Source organism: Oryctolagus cuniculus, chromosome 1, assembly GCF_964237555.1.
Source record: "Oryctolagus cuniculus chromosome 1, mOryCun1.1, whole genome shotgun sequence".
Classification (NCBI taxonomy): Eukaryota; Metazoa; Chordata; class Mammalia; order Lagomorpha; family Leporidae; genus Oryctolagus; species Oryctolagus cuniculus.
The window spans coordinates 95,078,203-95,097,533 of NC_091432.1; the positions used below are offsets into that span (position 1 = coordinate 95,078,203).

A 19,331-nucleotide genomic window follows, 5' to 3' on the forward strand; every position below is an offset into this window, starting at 1 on the left:
TTGCCTTGTTTGCAATTAGATGTCTCTATGAGTAGTCCATTGCTGGAGTGTCTGTCACCGTCTTGGTCCAGCTCTGCATTTGTACAAAATTATTTTACTAAAAAAATTTTGATTTTCCTATCATTGTTTTAATTTCATATGTCTTTGTCTCTAAACATGTATATATGGAGTATTAACATATACACATTTATAGCCCTTGTTTTTTCAGAAATCTTATTTAAGTTATACAACTTTCATGTATTTAATACATACAGATTTAGAAACATAGTGAAATTTCACCCCTTACCTCCCTGCTGCCCACACTCCAGCCCTTCTTCCTCTCTCTCATATTCTCACTCTTTTTACAAAGATCTGTTTTCAGTTTACTTAATGATTACATAGTTAGTTCTACACTCAGAAAAGAGTTCAACAAATAGTATGAAGAAAAAAAAAAACCCTGTTCCTCAATGGAAGAAAGAATGGTTATAAACAATCATCGAATCTTAAAATGTACATTTAACTCCAATGCATTACATTTTAGGTGCTCTATTAGTTATCTCGGATCAGGGAAAACATATAATATCTTGCCTTTTTGGGACTGGCTTATTTCGCTAAATATAATGGTTTCCAGTTGTGTCCAAATTGTTGCAAAAGACAGGGTGTCATTTTTTTCCACAGCTGAGTAGTACTCCACAGTGTATATATACCATAATTTCCTTATCCAGTTAACAGTTGACAGACATCTGAGTTGATTCCATATCTTAGCTATTGTGAATTACGCTGCAATAAATAGGGGGTATAGATAACTCTTTCAGATGCTGATTTCTTTTGGTTTGGGTAAATTCCCAGGAATAGAATGGCTGGATATTATGATAGGTCTATATTCAGATTTCTCTGGTATCTTCCATACTGTCTTCCACATTGGATGCACTAGTTTACATTCCGACCAGCAGTGGATTGGGGCAACCTTTTGTAAACATCCTCAACAGCATTTGTTGATTGTTGACTTCTTTATAAGAGCCATTCTAACTGGAGAGAGGTGAAACCTCAATGCGGTTTTGATTTGCATTTTCCTAATAGCCAGTGATCCTGAGCATTTTTTCTTGTATCTGTTAGCCATTTGAATCTCCACTCTTGGAAAAATACCTGTTCAAGTCATTTGCCCATTTCTTAACTAGATTGTTCATTTTGTTGTAGAATTTCTTGAGCTCTTTATATGTTCTAGATGTTAACCCTTTATCGGTTGTGTAGTTAGGCAATATTTTTTCCCATTCTGTCAGTTGCCTCTGCTGAGTGTTTCTTTGCAGTGCCGGAGCTTCTAAGCTTGATGCAATCCCATTCATCAATTTTGGCTTTGGTTGCCTGGACTTCTGGGTTCTTTTCCAAGAAGTCTTTGCCTATTCCAATGTCTTGCAGAGTTCCCCAATGTTTCCTAGTAATTTGATGGTCTTGGGCTGTAGATTTAGGTCTTTGATCCATTTTGAGTGGATTTTTATATAAGGTGTAAGGTAGAGGTCTAGTTTCATACTTCTGCATTTAGAGATCCAGGTTTCCCAGCACCATTTGTTGATGAAACTGTTCTTGCTCCAGGGACTGGTTTTAATTCCTTTGTCAAGATAAGTTGGTTGTCGATGCATGGATTGATTTCTCGAGTTTCTATTCTGTTCCATTGGTCTGTTGATCTGTTTTTGTACCAGTACCAGACTGTTTTGATTACAACTGCCTTGTTGAATGTCATGAAATCTGGTATTGTGATTCCTCCAGCTTTGTTGTATAAGATTGCTTTAGCTATTTGGGGTCTCGAGTGTTGCCATATGAATTTTAGGATCATTTTTTCTAGACCTGAGAAGAATGTCATTGGTCTTTTGATTGGGATCTCATTGAATTTGTAAGCTACTTTTGTTGATTTGGACGTTTTCATGATGTTGATTCTTCCAATCCATGAACATGGAAGATTTTTCCTTTTTTAGATGTCTCTTTCTTTAGTGTTTTGTAATTTTCATCATAGAAATTTTTGACATCCTGGTTAAATATAGTCTAAGGTATTTAAATATTTTTGGAGCTTTTCCGAATGAAACTTATCTTAAAAGTTCTTTCTCAGCCATGGCATTGTCTGTGTATACAATCGTTATTGATTTTTGTGTGTTGATTTTATATCCTGCCACTTGACCTAACTCTTCTATTAGTTCTAATACTCTGTCAGTGGAGTCTTTTGGATCCCTTATATATAGAATGATGTCATCTACAAATAGGAATAGCTTGATTTCCTCCTTCCCAATTTGTATCCCTTTGATTTCTTTTTCTTGCCTAATGTTCTAGTTAAAACTTACAAGATTATATCATAGCAGTGGTGAAAGTGGGGATCCTTGTCTGTTTTCAGATTTTAGGGGGTATGTTTCCAGATTTTCCCCATTCAATAGGATGCTGGCCATGTGTTTGCCATAAATTGCCTTGATTGTGTTGAGGAATAGTCCTTCTATACAGAATTTGCTTAAGGTTTTCATCATGAAAGGATGATGTATTTTATCAAATGCTTGCTTTGCATCTGTTGAGATAACCAAATGGTTTTTGTTGTTCTGTTTGTTAATATGATGTATCACATTTATTGATTTGTGAATATTGAACCATCCGTGCACACCAGGAATAACTCTCACCTGGTCCAGGTGAATGATCATTTTGGTGTGTTGTTGCATTCGATTGAAGATTTTTGTATCTTTGTTCATCAAGGATATTGGTTTATAGTTCTCTTTCTCTGTTTTCTTTTTCTGGTTTAGGAACTAAGGTGTTGCAGACTTCATAGAAGGAGATTGGGAGGATTCCTCTCCTTTCAGTTGTTTTGAATAGCTTCTGAAGAATTGGAATTATTTCTTTTTTATATGTCTGGTAGAATTTATCAGTGAAGCCATCTGGTCCTGGGCGTTTCTTTTTTGGGATGGTCTTTATTACTGATACAATTTCTGTCTTGGTTATTAGTCTGTTTAGGTTTTCTATGTCTTCCTGGCTCAATTTTGGTAGACTGCATGTGTCTAGGATTCTATCCATTTCTTCTAGGTTTCCCATTTTGTTGGAATACAGTTTTTTTTAGAAATTCTTTATGATTTTTATTTCTATGATATCTGTTGTTACCTTTCCTGTTTCATGTCTTATTTCATTGATTTAGGTCTCTTTTTTTTTTTTTTTTTTTTTTTTTTTTGGTTGGACCAATGTTGTATCAATTTTGTTTGGTTTGTTCTTTTTCTGTGTTCCTGGCATGTATTGGTAGGTCATTTATTTTGTACCTTTCCAATTTTTACTTGTAGACACCAATTGCTATAAGCTTCCCTCTTACACTGCTTTTGCTGTATCCCATAAGTTTTGGTGTGATGTATTGTCATCTTAATTTGTTTCCAGAAATATTTTGATTTCTCTTCTTTTATGACCCACTGATCATTCAGGAGCATGTTGGTCAGTGTCCATGTGTTTGCGTAAGATCTACAGATTCTTGAGTTGTTGATTTCCAGCTTATTCCGTTGTGGTCAGAGAAGATGCATGGTATGATTTCAGTTTTTTTGATTTTGTTGAGGCTTGTTTTTTATGGCCTAGCATATGGTCTATCCTAGAGAAAGTTCCATGCACTAGTGAGATGAATTTATATTCTGCAACTGTGGGGTGAAAAGTTCTATAGATATATTAGTTCCATTTGTTTCACAGTGTCGATTAACTCTGTTCTTTCTCTGTTGATTTTCTGTCTAGTTGATCTGTCCATTGCTGAAAATGGGGTATTGAAGTCCCCAATTACTATTGTATTGGAGTCTGTGTCTCCCTTTAGATCCATTAATATTTCTTTTTTTTTTTTTTTAAAGATTTTATTTATTTGAGAGGTAGAGTTTTAGACAGTGAGAGGGAGAGACAGAGAGAAAAGTCTTCTGTCCATTGGTCCACTCCTCAAATGGCCGCAATGGCTGGAGCTGCATCGATCTGAAGCCAGGAGCCAGGTGCCTCTTCCTGGTCTCTCATGTAAATAGCCCTTGTTTTTAGGTGGAGTGTTTAGTCTGTTCATAGTTTCTGCAACTTTTGATTTTATCTTCATTCATTTTAATTATTTTTGCAACTTTCTTTGGTAAGAGAGTCCTTCTTTTGTATTTATTCATTTAGATTCATTTTCTGTTTTTCTTCTATTTAAGAGAATTTATATTATGGCATTTTTTCCCCAGTGTCTGTCCTACATTTTTGCATATCTTCCTTCCGAATCAGGTGTTGATTTAGAATGCTTTAACCTTGGTCATTTCATTCCAATATATATGTGATTATTTTTCAGTGTTTTATTTCTGTAGTATTTTGGCATCAATTTTTTTTTTTTTTAGATTTATAAATTCTTTGGCCACGTCCTTCATTTGCGTTTATTTTTTTTAACCCATTAGGACTCTTTTTCTGATGTTTCCCTCATAAACTGCATGCTCTTCATATTGAAGATATGTTAATGGTACTTTCTCAATTTTGCCTTGAAATTTCATTTAATTTTTTCTCAAAGTATTTTGCTATGTTTATTATAATTTTAGTATGAGAATCTTTTTCTCAGTGTTTTGTCTCATTGTTACAGTTGGGAAAGAGCTGGCAGTTTTTGTTTGCAGTAAATTCTTGTTTCTCTTATTCAAATCTTCTTTTCTTTTGGTGTTCTGAAATTTTCTTTCTACTGTGCCAGGTGATTTAATTTATCTTGCTTGGGATTCTTTGCACTCTCTGAATCTGGGGAATATTATATATCACTAGTTCTGAAAATTCACAGAAAATTTCTTTTTAAAAATTGTTCCTACCTCATTTTATTGGGTATATACACATTGAGTATTCCTTATCCGGAAATGTTTAGGACCAAAAGAATTTCAGCTTTTGTTTTTTGATTTTGGAATATTTCTTAGTCATAATGAGATAATTTTGGAGATGAGACCCAAGTGGAAACATCAAATTCGTATGTTTCATTTATACCTCATACACAAAGCTAAAGATTATCTTACACAATGTTTTTAAGTGCACCTTCATTCTACCTGTGACCCATCACATGAGGTCATATGTTGAATTTTCCACATACAGTGTAATGTGTCTGCTTGCAAAGGTTTGAATTTAGGGGGTGAGTGTTATAGCACAATGAGTTACATCACCACTTCTGCTGCTGACATTCTGTATCAGCGCTGTTTTGAGTCCTGGCTGTTGTACTTCTGACATAGCTCTCTCCTAATGTGTCTGGGAGATGGCCCACCTGCCTGTGACCATGCAGCTCACATTGGAGACATTGGAGAGGGAGATGGAGTTCTAGGCTCCTGGCTCCAGCTCCTGGATCCTGACCTACCTTTAGCCCTTACGGCCATTTGGGGGAATGAACCACTGGGTGGAAACTACCCCCACCCCGTGTGTGTGTGTGTGTGTGTGTGTGTGTGTGTGTGTTTGTGTGTTTGTCTACTTTTACATCTCTCACACTGACTTTCAAATCTTTTTTTTTTTTTTTTTTTTTTTTTAAAGCCTCGGGTTTCAGAGCATTTTGTACTTTCAGATTAGGCTTGTTTAACATGTTTTTAGCCTTCTCATTTTCTTTGTTTTTGAAGTCTAACTTATGTTTTAATATCTATGGTTTTTTCCTCTCTCCTAGTCTCTAATAATTTCCTTATTTCTTTAGCATTTCAGTCATAAATTTTGAATTTCTTTTTGTTGATGACAGTGTTGCTCATTATAATTTTGGGATATTCTTTTTTTAGAATATTTCTCCAGACACCTAGTTTTCCATATCTCTTGCAACAAAAAGTGTTCCAAATTTTCTTTGAAAATCATTTTTTCTTCTATAAGATGGGAATGAACATTTATATTCACTAACATTTCTGAAAAGACTTACTAAAGGTCACTGATAAAAATATAGTCTACGATCGTAGAGGATATCAGCCAAAGAGAAAATTAGAATGGAAAAAGCAAGTAGGTTAGAGAAACAGTTAATAAATCAAAAGGAGAACACAACAAACAGTCCTGTGCTCTGAGGATGTATTACACTGGTAGTACTGATAAATCTAAAAATATTATGTGTGCTTCACAATATCCAAAGAAAAAGAAAAATACAATTACAAATGAAATGTGTTGTCTTGAAATAGAAACATACCATTGATTTAGGGGAAGCACGGGTATTCCCAAAATGTTTCTCATTGGTTTTTGCAATGTTTACAAGTGAAATGAGTGACCGTATTGTAGAAGCATCCCTGTAATTCTTACAGATGCCCAAAGCATTCTAGTGCCATGATGTCAGCTATTAAATATGGATTGAAAATCAAAGAATTGATGTAAATGTTTTTACTGTAATCCCCTTTGACTCCATTTGAAAGAAGTATTATTGAAAAAATTACTTAAAATATGAATAAAAATATATATGTAGGTTTTGTAAAAATAAAAGATGGCCCATTATAAGTTATGGCCCTGTCCTCAAAAATTTGTATATATATTTAAATTCCATTTTTATTATTCTGCTCATTAACAATTACAGTCATACTATATGGAAATATTTGACATTTTTCTAGGTGATATACATTTAACTCAAAAAATATTAGAATACTTCAAAAGTATGTAGGGAAATGGAATGATGTTTAGTAAGTTTATTTTTCCATGGACATTTTGAGGTGTGCACATGCACACACACCCACATTAAAATATGTTCACTCTTTCCTCTTGGCACTTTGCATTCTTGTTTTCTTTCATGTTTGACAAATTTAAAACACAAATGAGTGAATGATAACCTTTATTACCAAAACTAAAATGGTACTTCCTTGGAGTACCAACTAGTGATATTTTGTAGTCCAGCAAAATCTGATAAATTAAATGCTGCTGTAAGATTCAGAAGGAGTAAATGAAAATAATTTATCAGAAAAAAATCAAACACCACAATTTTTAAAGACTAAATCAATCAAAAGCTCTAAACATAGCTTGAATTTAAAAATATGATTGTGGATGAGATGTTTAACAATTAAGTACTACATTGATTCTGAATGATTTATGGTGCTTATTTTACTATGAACTTTACTAATATAAGACCCTAAAAGTATGAAGTGCAGCCCAATATTTTAAAAAGGAAAGATATCCTATACCTCTAAAAAGAACAAAGTAAAATTTAAAATATTAGCTAAAACTACTTTCTTGGATTTGTTTTATGTATATGAGAAGGAATGAGATAGTACATTTTTAATATTTGAAATTTTATGAAGAACACTGGTTTTATTATTTGAGTACACAGAAATACTCATACACAGTATCAAATCTTATATCTAGCATAGTTAATAATCTTTTTGGATCATTTTCAGCAAATGATAAATAAGCTTAATTAATGTTCTTAAAAGGGGAGCAATTAAATGCTATTTTAGAAAAAAAAGTTTGTTTGATGAGATTGATGATAAAAAAAACTAATAATAAGGAAGTTTTTGAAGTGCAACTCCTAAATAGGAAATAATTATTTTCCTTGTCTTGTTTAAATTACCTGACCTACATTACTTTCCTGGAAGCCTTGTGTGTAGAGGAAACATGAAAATGAAAACATAAAATTAATATAGAGCATTAGAACTCAGTTTTATAAATACTTTGACCAGTCAACAATTACTTAAAATTCCCTTACCATTTTCTAGTGTTTGCTATGCTGCTATCTTTCCTGTCATTTTAAGTACTTTTTTAACATTTTAAAATTATGAAATTTCAATGAGAAAAATGCAATATAGATTTCAGAGATGAGCAAATAGACAGTTTTCTTAACAATAAACAAGTAGAACTTTCTACATAAAGAAGCTGCTTTCCAAATGAGTAATTATAGTGTATAATTTTTATGATTTTCTTCAAATTTAAGTTCCTTTTTTAAAAACTATTTAAATTAGTAAAATGTGAAGACAATTGAGCAGAGATAACAGTATTAAAATCTGTTTATAGTAAGCTTTTTTTATTTACTTGACCTTTATTTTTGTTTTTGTACTTATGCTATTTCTCTCTGTATTTATTTTCATTCATTGTTACTAATTTTTTCATTTAGGTTATTTCACAGTTGAGGATCTTGGGAAGATCAGTTACAGCTGGTTGCAAATTTGATAGAGAAATCTGGTCTAATGAACTTTCTCCCATTCTCAATCTCTGGAAGAAATTAAACCAGGTTAGTAGTGAATTATTCTTCTCATATTTTCTTTTTTCCCTTTATTTTGTTAGCACCTAAATCTATGCTCCCCATCCTAAATCTATGCTCCCATTTCTGCGTGAATTATAGAGATAATCATATTGCACGTATTCCTGTCCCAAATGTATTGGACTTTCATCACTTTTTTCTTTATGACAATTGATGTTGAAGTTATTGTTCTTTACCCTATTTTCTCAAGTCAGTCTTTGCTTGTCTTTACATGAATAACCATATTTATTCAAATTTTCTGTATTTGCCACTAACAGTTCATTCACTGTCTTAATGTTTGGCAATGTTTTCTTTCTTCAGACTCATAGTTCTTGTTTCTATGAACAATTTATAATCTTTTTATGACCTTAGCCCTTTTGAACTTTTTGATGATTTTCTAGGTATGTAATTCTTAAAATTTGTACACACATGCAGCTGTATTTTATAATTTGTGTGTATTTGTATTGTAACATAGGTAACTATTCTGAGAATTATAATGCACTATTTTTGGCCTTCATTTACAGAATAAAATGGAAATTGAATGATATGAATAATTGACTAAATTTGCTCCTTATTATACAACAAACCTATTGTAAAAGTAATCCTAATTATTATAAATAGCTCATCATACATTTTAGAGATATAATCCAGATATCTATTGAAAGTTTTACTTTTCTCTGAAATATAGGTGAATTTTCTTGACCCATTTTCCAAAGTTTGGGGAGATGAAGTCTATTCCACAATTTTGTCAGTTTATTTAAAATTTTCTGTTTCTGCTTTTAAATGTGCATTGGGTGTGTTGGTTCCAACCCACATTACTTCCAGCCTTGAAATACAACTTCTATGTATTTTTCATAAGAAATTCAGTTATGTGGTTTTGTAGTTTTAATGGACATTTGTGAAGTTGCAAATAACAACTCACATTTCTAAGTCTGTGCTCTTTTTACTAATTCACTTTCTTTCGGACTATAATCTTTGAGATGTCAGTGCTTCCTAAATTTACCATAGTTGATTCCACACCTGGTATGAAGTTTCCTAGATTGTGCACTTTTCTTCCTTCCTCCCTGTTTTTCTTCATCTGGCCCATTTGATTTTATTGCTGGCTCCCTTTCTCCACTGCTGACATACATACATACATTCTGTGTAATTCTGGAAATTTTGTTTCTATTACATAGGGAAGATCATAAACATAACTTCAAGTCTTATGTATAAATCATTTACCTCCTAAGACCAACCCATGATTAGAAACTCAAATTGGTTTTCTGTCTTTCTCCAAATTCTGATTTTTGAATATAGAGAATAGCCTACTAATAGTTCTCTGACATTGGGTTTATGCCACAATATGTCCCTTACTACCACATTCCTATGTACAGATGAAAAACCAAAAAGATGGAGCTTGAGTAGAGTACAGTATCCTAAGAACATTAAGGTAAGTTTGTAGGTAGAAGCAGAGATTGTAGTATGTGTTGCTTTAACAGAAATGATATGGATAAAGTCAGTAAACTTGAAATGTGTGATCATTCTGAGGGCTTGAGTGATCATTATGAAGAGGCTAGGCGAAGGGGAAAGAAACCAAGGATCCAGTACCAAAACACAGTTATCAAAGGGAAGGGTAAGAAGTATAGTTTGGATTAATTTTTTGGACACATTGGCATACACCTGCTTTGGTTCTTATTGTTCCTACTAGAATAGGCAGGTGCCTTTGGATTAAACTGAAGATCCCTACTTTTTTTGAGTTCATTTTCCACATCCTTCATATTTTTCTACATTATATAATTATTTTTTAAAACCTCATTTCATTACTTAATGCTGTCATTTGTGATCTTATTCCGTCTGGCTGGCTGTCTTCATTCTTACTTCTTTGTACCATAGTTCTGTATTTTTGCTACACAAGATCACATGCTATTATCATTTATTTAACATGGCAACCCCTTTTAAACATTTTTATTTGTTCTTCTGGTTCTTTCTGCCTACTTTTACATTCCTTCCTGGTGAAGTAGATTATTTTTTAAAAGCCTTAATACTGTAACACAAACACTGCTGTATCTCTGTAGCTTTCCCGACCATATGATTACAAATCCGATAGTAACAAAAGTTATTAAACTTACTGCCTTGTCCTTAAAATTCTCATAAAATACTTACTGTCTTGGTTCACAGAAATGGTGTATGTAAAAAGGATCATGTTATCTCTATTTATATCTATTACTTATTTGTAGAGCTGTTTTACTAATATATTAAAGTTCTCTTTTCTTGGTTTATAATTAATTAGTTATTTCTTTATATGAAGCAACATGGGAGTTAAAAATTGCTCATTAAAATGTAATTTGCATTCCCAAGATAAACATCCTAATCAAAGTATTATGTTGGCTTTTCAATACAAGGAACACAATTTTATTTTTAAGAATTTTGAAATTATTTGCCATGGAATATGTCATAACTTTTTTCTTTCTGTTCATAGATAGATCCAAGTTGTTAAAGTTCCACTAGGTGAAATATTTACTTCCTGTTGGAGCAGGCTACTTTTCTGGTGAAGAGGTTGAAGACAGTTTATTGAGCAGGCTGATAAATAGCTGGTTTCCTAGAAGCCATCCCATTTGTACAGCCAGCTGCTGTCTGAATGAGCAATCTATGTCTAGTGTAAAGATGTGGCAGTTAAATATTTTAGATTGCCCATTATTGATCTAACACAGTGATAAGAATGTAGTTTCTGGAACCAGGCTAATGGGTTGAAAATCTTAAGTTCTAGCACTTCCTGGCTACACAACCACAAATTGAATCAAATTCTTTGTGCCTACATTCTCTTATCTGTAAAATGAAGATGATGATAGTACTTTTCTCATAATATTGAGGATTAAACTAGTATATGCAAAGTTTATATTAAGACCTATTTATGTTAAGTACTCTTTTTAAAAATTATTCATCTTACAATAGTAGAACATTTGTTATAATTTTTCATCTATAAAATATGACCATTACTTCAACTGCCTCTTTAATAAATACTAACAAATTATTTTCCTTGTTTTTTAACTTATTTTACATATTTTTTAAAATTTATTTATTTATTTGAAAGTCCGAGTTACACAGAGGGAGAAGGAGAGGCAGAGAGAGAGGTCTTCTATCTTCTGGTTCACTCCCCAGTTGGTCACAATGGCCAGAGTTGTGCCAATCCGAAGCCAGGAGCCAGGAGCTTCCTCCGGGTCTCCCACCTGGGTGCAGAGGCCCAAGGATTTGGGGCATCTTCAGCTTTGCCAGGCCATAGCAGAGAGCTGGATTGGAACTGGAGCAGCCAGGACTTGAACTGGCACCCATATGGGATGCCAGCACTACAGGCAGTGGCTTTACTTGCTATGCCACAGTGCCAGCCCCTGACTCGTTTTAGAACTCGTTATCCAGTCTCTTTTTACCCACTCCCCCTTGCCCTAGCATTTTCAACTACTACTAATCACTATTCCAAATGCCAATAGACATTTTAAAATTTCCACATATGAGAAAGAATATGCAGTATTTGTCTTGCTGGGTGTGGTCTAATATAATGACCTGCAGTTCCATCTATTTTGTTGAAAACATCAGGATTTCATTCTTTTTTTAATGATGAAAATATCCCATTTTGTGTGTGTGTGTGTGTGTGTGTGTGTGTGAGACATTTGTTTTGTCCATTAATCTGTCAGTGGACCCCTAGATTGATTCCAAAATCCATTTTGAATTGTGCTGCTATAAAAATGGGAATCAGCCATATTATTGATATGCTGACTTCATTTCGTTCAGATATATAACCAGGAGGGGCACCACTGTTTTTTATTTTATTATTTTTTATTTGAGAATTGGACAGAGTTCCTATATGCAGTTTCACTCTCCAAATGCCTTCAAAAGTCAGGGCTGGCCAGATCAAGCACCAAAACTGGGAGCTGGGAGCCTAGTCTAGATTTCCTGTGTGGATGGCAGGGCCTCAGTTATTCGAGCTATTGTCATTGCCTCTAAAGTCTGCATTGGTGTGAAACTGGAGTCAGGGGAGCTGGAGCTAGGACTCAAACCCAGGTATTTTGATATGGGACACAGGCTTCTTATACCACAAGGCTGTAGGTAGACTCCTTATGTATTTTGTTTTTGAGCACCCTCCAAATTGTTCTTCACAGTGCCTGAACTAATTTGCAGTCCCACCAATAGGGTGTAAAATTTCTTGTTATTTTTTTCTTTTTTTTATAATAACCATTTTGGAGTAAGATTTTAAGTTAATTATTTATATATATATTTGTATAATTATAGTATCCAGTCATTTATTAAAAATATTTGAACACCTAGTATGTTTCAGTATTTTATACCAGGAACTATATTCATGAGGGTACTTTTAAAAATTCATGGAAAATATGGTTTGAAAATAAGTATACCTTGAAATTCAGGCATGATTTTTTCCTAAGACACATTTTTCCATGAACTTATTGAAGACCTTATAGATGCTTGTGGAGAGAATAATCATGGTACCTACTTTATGGAGTTTACACTCATTTTTGAGACATCAAAAAATGAAGCAAGTAAGGAAGCACATAAATATATTATTACAAATTATTGCAGATATTAGGAAAGCACAGGTGCTGTTAGAATAAGAGAAAAGAGGGGCCAGCACTGTGGCAATCGGGTAAAGTTCCCTCCTGCAGTGCTGGCATCCCAAATGGGTGCCGGTTCTAGTCCCTGCTGCTGCACTTCCAATCCAGCTCTCTGCTATGGCCTGGGATAGCAGTGGAAGATGGCCCAAGTCCTTGGGCCCCTGCGCTCAAGTTGGAGATGTGGAAGAAGCTCCTGGCTCCTGGCTTTGGGTTGGCGTAGCTCCAGCCATTGCGACCATCTGGGGAGTGAACCAGCAGATGGAAGACCCCTCTTTGTCTCTACCTCTCTCTGTAACTCTTTCGAATAAATAACATAAATCTTTGGAGAAAAAAAAAAAAGCTTTTCCCTTTTTAAATATTTTTATCAGATATTTAGGCTAACTTTATATAAGTATTTCTCTTAGTGTGAAACCCCCTGAGGGCTTAATTTTGCCATTCTTTTCTGGCCTTACTACTGGCTAATTAGCATTCCATTATTTCAGCAACTGTGTGATTATTTTTTATGTGTGTGATTTTAATTATTAGTCAACTGGAATATATGAAATGTTCTTCTCAGTTTTCACAGCTGTTACTGTAGTCCTGGTTATCTCCTTTGCTCTTTCCAGAGTTACATTTTAACCTTATTCAGCCAGTCCAGTGTCAGCTTTCTGATCTTTTGGTATTTTCTCTTTATTCAACCAAATAGAGTATACAATGTAGGTAAACATCCTTATTCCTAATTTGATCTTATATATCTAATGTGTAGATGATGTAATAGGTATCATTTAAGTTCACTGTCACCTGGTACAGTTGTGGTTCAATATTAAGTTTATTTTGCACAAAATGCTTTAAGTATTACTGTGGCTTTCAAAAAAGGGTCTTCATATCTGTTGTTGTCAACAAAAAAGGTAAATATGCCAGAATATTTTGTTTTGAAGCAGCTTCCTTCACACTCAACCTCTTTATCCCTCTGGTTCCTTTTAATTGGAATTACTAATATAAAAGAAAATCTGTTATATTTGGAGTTTTTTATTAGTGACCTGAGAGGGGCTCTTCTGGCATTTATTATTTTAACCAAAAGAATGTTTATCTTGCAGTTCTGAAAAACTCAAAATATAACAACTACTAACCTGCTATTGAGTGTTGAGATTAATACTTAACTAGAAATCTTATCACAGGTGAATTATTTATCTAAAATGTGTGATCTTAGTTTATTCTTTCTAAAACTTGAGACTCTTTAGGGAAATGTTGGTAGTTATGTTGTTAATCTGCATTCCTTTTAACAACAGCTAGAATTTTAGCATTTTCCTATTTAGGGATAATTGCAAAAAGAAAAACTGGCGTTCAGAATTTGAGTCAAACAGTATCTAAATGGAGTTGAAAGGAGGCATTTATAACAAACAATTTTTAAGTAACCCAAAATACATGAAATTTAAAGCATAAAAATGATTTATAATCTTCACTTTTGAGAAGATATTAAGATCTGGGAAGAGACAGACCCTGAACAGTAACAGGCAGGAGGACTTTGGACATACTGTTACAGCAATAAATACAGAGAATATTGCATCCTAATGTTTCTTTTGTGTGCTATTTGGCTGTTATTATGTTGAAACTAGGAAACAGAGGTCCTGAAATGTTTCTAGTGAATAAAGGCATTGGAGAATATAAATTAAGTCTACCTAACCAACTTATACTAATAATTTATAACATCTAAAATAATTTTGCAACTAATTTAGTAGATATTTTTGCTGTTTTACATTTTTTGAGGGAATCAACTATTATGTAAAAGGTAAAAAACAGGGTTATTGTGACAGTAGACATTCTTTTATTTTCACAGACTCATAAAAACTTAATGGAGGTGGCATTATGACTTCTCCGCTTAATTGGGAATCTTGTTTCCAATATGAAAACCTTAAAGCTCTATATGTTGCTAGAAACAATGCAGATTCCTGGCTATTCTAGATACTTAACAGAAAATGAAGGAAAGATGTTAAAGAAAACCAAATATGTAATTTAATTTTTCTTAAGTATTAACCTTCCGTAATGTTGCTGCTGTTAGTAATATATATAAAGGATCTAACTTAGTACATGAATACATGTACTTAATTTTTTTTTAAAGATTTCTTTGAAAGGCAGAGTTACAGAGAGGCAGAGGCAGAGAGACAGAGAGTGATATCTTCCATCTGCTGGTTCATGCCACGATGGCCAGAGCTTAGACAATCCAAACCCAGGAGCTTCTTCTGGTCTATCATGTGGGTACAGGGGCCCAAGGACTTGGACCATTGTCTGCTGCTTTCCTAGGTGCATTAACAGGGAGCTGAATCAGAAGTGGAGCAGCCGGGAATCGAACTGGCACTGCAGGTGATGACTTTACCCACTATGCCACAGTGCTGTCCCCTGTACTTAAATTTCAAAAGGTCAGAATTTCAACAACTTCAGGGGATTCCAGGAATTTAAAAATTCTGAGCAAGAGGGCTAAATAATGTGGGGAGCAGCTCGGACTAGACTAAGTTACTGGAATTAAGACTTATTCTATGCATCTGCTCTCCCACAACATGGCGCTGGGAGAGAAGAAAACAGCTTCTACACAGCTGCCTCCAGTTCAGCCAATAAACTGTAGGACTTGCTCCTGATTGGAGGAGAGCAGCGTACTCGGCGTGTGGGCAGCCGAGTTGGGATTGGCAGAGGAGGACTATAAAGGAGGAGAGAGACGGCACGCACCAGGAACATCTAAGGGGAACATCTAAGGGGAACACCTGTGCAGCCCCCGAGAGAGCCGGCCGGCGGTGTGCCGCTCCCCTGCGGAAGTGGGGAAAGTGGCCAGGGGGAACCGCCCTTCCACGGAGGTGGAAGGGACAGTAGCCAACCCGGGAAGAACCAGCAGCAAACCCGGGGAGGGCCGAGCAGACGAAAGAACAGCGCAGGGTTTAGTGTCGTTCCTCCACGAAGAGGGGGAGCGACATAATGGTGCCGTGACTCGGATATGAAGCCTAGGCAGGGTTTAGTGTCGTTCCTCCACGAAGAGGGGGAGCGACATAATGGTGCCGTGACTCGGATATGAAGCCTAGGCAGGGTTCAGTGTTGTTCCTCCACGAAGAGGGGGAGCGACATAATGGTGCCGTGACTCGGATAGGAAACTTAGGACGGATAGGAAACCTAGGAGGGAAAAACCGGGAAGAAGTGGGAAATTACCGGAGAGAGAGACTAGCAAACAGCCTAGGGAAAAGCCGGACGAAAAAGGTGCCGGAAGAAGCTATTGAAAGCCTAGGCATAGACTCAGATACGGACTACGGGGGGAAGCTGGGAGAAATCTCTAAGGTCGAAAGCGAAAGTGAAAGCTAGAACAAACAGACTCGGATGCGGACTGTGGGGAGAGGCCAGGAGAAATGAGGGAGGAGTATTGTTGGAAGAAAGCTTGGGGAAACATACCGGGTAGAGAAAAATGTTAGGGAAATTGAAGCCGCGGGGGGCAGGCCGAGGCAGAGACGAAAGCCACTTTGGGATTCTCAAGTTAGCCCGGGAATGGGGGGCGAAAAGTTGAAACCAGAAGCGGAAACGTAAGCCAGATTGGGATCCGTCTGATTAGCCCGGGGAGCAAAGGACGGGAAGCCAAATCGTGGGGCGGAGACGTGAGCTGGGTTGAATTCGCCAGGTTAGCCCGGGGAACTTAGATTGAATACTAGTGGCGGAGACGTAAGCTACGCTGTGTGACTCGTGGAGGCTGCCGCGCGCAGAGAGAGCGTGCGGGGCACAAGTAGATAGGGAACGCTGGGCTAAGTGCGAGACCGCAGAGTGTGCGCGCAAAGCCGAGCCGCGCAGATGAGAGAGGCGCGGGCTGAAGCGGCTCAGCTGGGAAGCCGCCGAGAAGCAGCCTCGGGGCGGACGCCGGGAAGCCGCAGGGATAAGAGAAACAGAAGTTTAGAAGTAAAATGAGAGAGATAGGAATGCTGGCAGACAGAAGTAAAATGGGAGAAATAGGAATGCCCGGAGATAGAGAAATAGAGAAATAGAAAGGCCTCCCCACAATACTGCAATGAGAAGGCTTGGATTCGGTCTGCCTGATTAGTGAGGCGATGAGCACCTGCGGGCGGCTAGCAGCTTATGCGCCGCAGGTCACCGAAGACAGGCACGTTATCAACACCAATAAGTCACCCCACAACATGGCAATGAGAGAGCTTGGATTCGGTCTGCCTGATTAGGGCAGTAAGCACCAACAGGCGGCTCGACCAGAGTATGAGCTGCAGGTCACCGAAGATAGGCACGAATCAACACCAATAGGCCTCCCCACAATATGGCAATGAGAAGGCTTGGATTCGGTCTGCCTGATTAGTAAGGCGGTAAGCACCAGCAGGCGGCTCGACCAGAGTATGAGCCGCAGGTCACCGAAGACAGGCACGCATCAGCGCCTAAAAACCTCCTCACAACATGGCGAAGAGAGGACCCGGATTCGGTTTGCCTGATTGATAGGACTTATAAGAACCTGTGGCAACTCTAGCAAGTAGAGCAGAGTGTGTGCCGCGGGACACCGAAGACAGGCGCGTATCAACGCCAAAAAATAAAAAGAAAGGGGGATCTGTGGGGAGCAGCTCGGACTAGACTAAGTTACTGGAATTAAGACTTATTCTATGCATCTGCTCTCCCACAACATGGCGCTGGGAGAGAAGAAAACAGCTTCTACACAGCTGCCTCCAGTTCAGCCAATAAACTGTAGGACTTGCTCCTGATTGGAGGAGAGCAGCGTACTCGGCGTGTGGGCAGCCGAGTTGGGATTGGCAGAGGAGGACTATAAAGGAGGAGAGAGACGGCATGCACCAGGAACATCTAAGGGGAACATCTAAGGGGAACACCTGTGCAGCCCCCGAGAGAGCCGGCCGGCGGTGTGCCGCTCCCCTGCAGAAGTGGGGAAAGTGGCCAGGGGGAACTGCCCTTCCACGGAGGTGGAAGGGACAGTAGCCAACCCGGGAAGAACCAGCAGCAAACCCGGGGAGGGCCGAGCAGACGAAAGAACAGCGCAGGGTTTAGTGTCGTTCCTCCACGAAGAGGGGGAGCGACATAATGGTGCCGTGACTCGGATATGAAGCCTAGGCAGGGTTCAGTGTCGTTCCTCCACGAAGAGGGGGAGCGACAAAATAATACAAGGCCCAACTAACAAAGGAAGTAAGAGGCACAGTGAAAGAAGCAGTTTTATTGTGATGATGTCTTAAAGTCAGGACAACTATTTGATTCCTGACTTATTTGTTACAGTATTTTCATAATTTCTCATTGGAACATTTTTATGATAGCTACTTTATAATCCTTGTTTGATAATTGCAACTTTTATGTCATGTTGGTGCTTGCAACTTTTTATTATATTTTTAAATTGAATTAAGGTTGATTCTTTACTGGTTCTTGGTGTAATGAGTAAATCTGGACAATACCATGAACATTTTAAGCATCTATGAAATCCTGTTTCCTGTTTAAATCTTTTTCTTATCTAACAAGATAACCAGTTTGTTTAGGTTCAGAATGTAAATTCTTGTTCACTTTCATGAGTTATGGTTCTAATTTAGTTTACCCAATCTCTATCATGCTGTTCTGGTCTGCCTCCCTTATGTCTTGCATGATGGAATTTCACCCCCAGCAGTTCCATAGAGCCAGCTGGAGAGAGGGAGACACACACACTTATTACTGATGTGGCGCAGTAGAGGTCAGAACTGCATCCAGAGGTACTGCAGGGGAAAAGCAGTGTCTCTTACTTCAGGGAAATGATAGAAGACAGCGTACTACCCAGACTCTCCACCTGGAATCTGTCCTTCTGAAGCCAGACATGATTCATGATTAAATAATTATAATTATCTTTTTTCAGTTGTAGAGTATTTTAGATTTGAAAGTAAAAAAAGTGTTGAAATTTTGCATTTTACTTAAATTAATAATAGGAAGTTTCTGGAGAGTCTCAAAATCTTATGTAAAACATAGAAATTGAACTCAGATTCCTTTTAATTTCAGTAACTTAGGAACTCCTAAGAATACAGTAAGTACTGGGGGCCGGCGCCATGGCTCACTTGGTTAATCCTCTGCCTGTGGCACTGGCATCCGATATGGGAGACCAGGAAGAAGCACCTGGCTCCTGGCTTCAGATCGGCGCAGCCATTTGAGGGGTGAACCAATGGAAGGAAGACCTTTCTCTCTGTCTCTCTCTCTCAATGCCTATAACTCTGTCAAATAAATTTTTTTAAAAAGTATTAAAAATACAGTAAGTACTTAATATTCAGGTAAAGACTAAAAATATACTTGTTTATTCATTTGGAACTGGGAAAGTGTGAGTTTGACTTATTGTTCAGGTAGGCAATTTTGATTTCTAGTTTGCAACTTAAACCACCAAAGGAGGGGAATTGAGGATGCCGAACTAAAGAGATTTAACACCACAATCCTTTAACTTTTAAAAATATTTATTTATTCATTTATATATTTGAAAGAGAGAAAGAGCGCTACCATCCCCTGATTACTCCCCAGATGACTGCAAAGGCCAGGGCTGTACCAGGCTGAAGCTTGGAGCCAGGGACTTCATCTGGGTCTCCTGTCTTCCCACTTTTATTTTTTCTACTATAAGAAAAATATTTTCCGTATTTTACTTTAATATGATTATA

General features: G+C 36.9%; 1 protein-coding gene across 5 annotated transcripts in view; it reads left to right on the top strand.

Moving 5' to 3' along the window:
- Positions 1 to 19,331, top strand: part of DYNC2H1 (dynein cytoplasmic 2 heavy chain 1) — a 367,303-nt gene that overhangs the window by 275,746 nt on the left and 72,226 nt on the right. For all 5 annotated transcript variants that reach the window (XM_051820199.2, XM_002708539.5, XM_051820207.2 and 2 more), the window contains one exon: positions 8,000 to 8,116. In XM_051820199.2, coding sequence (XP_051676159.2) covers positions 8,000 to 8,116 — 117 coding nt within the window. The remainder of the gene's footprint in view (positions 1 to 7,999; positions 8,117 to 19,331) is intronic.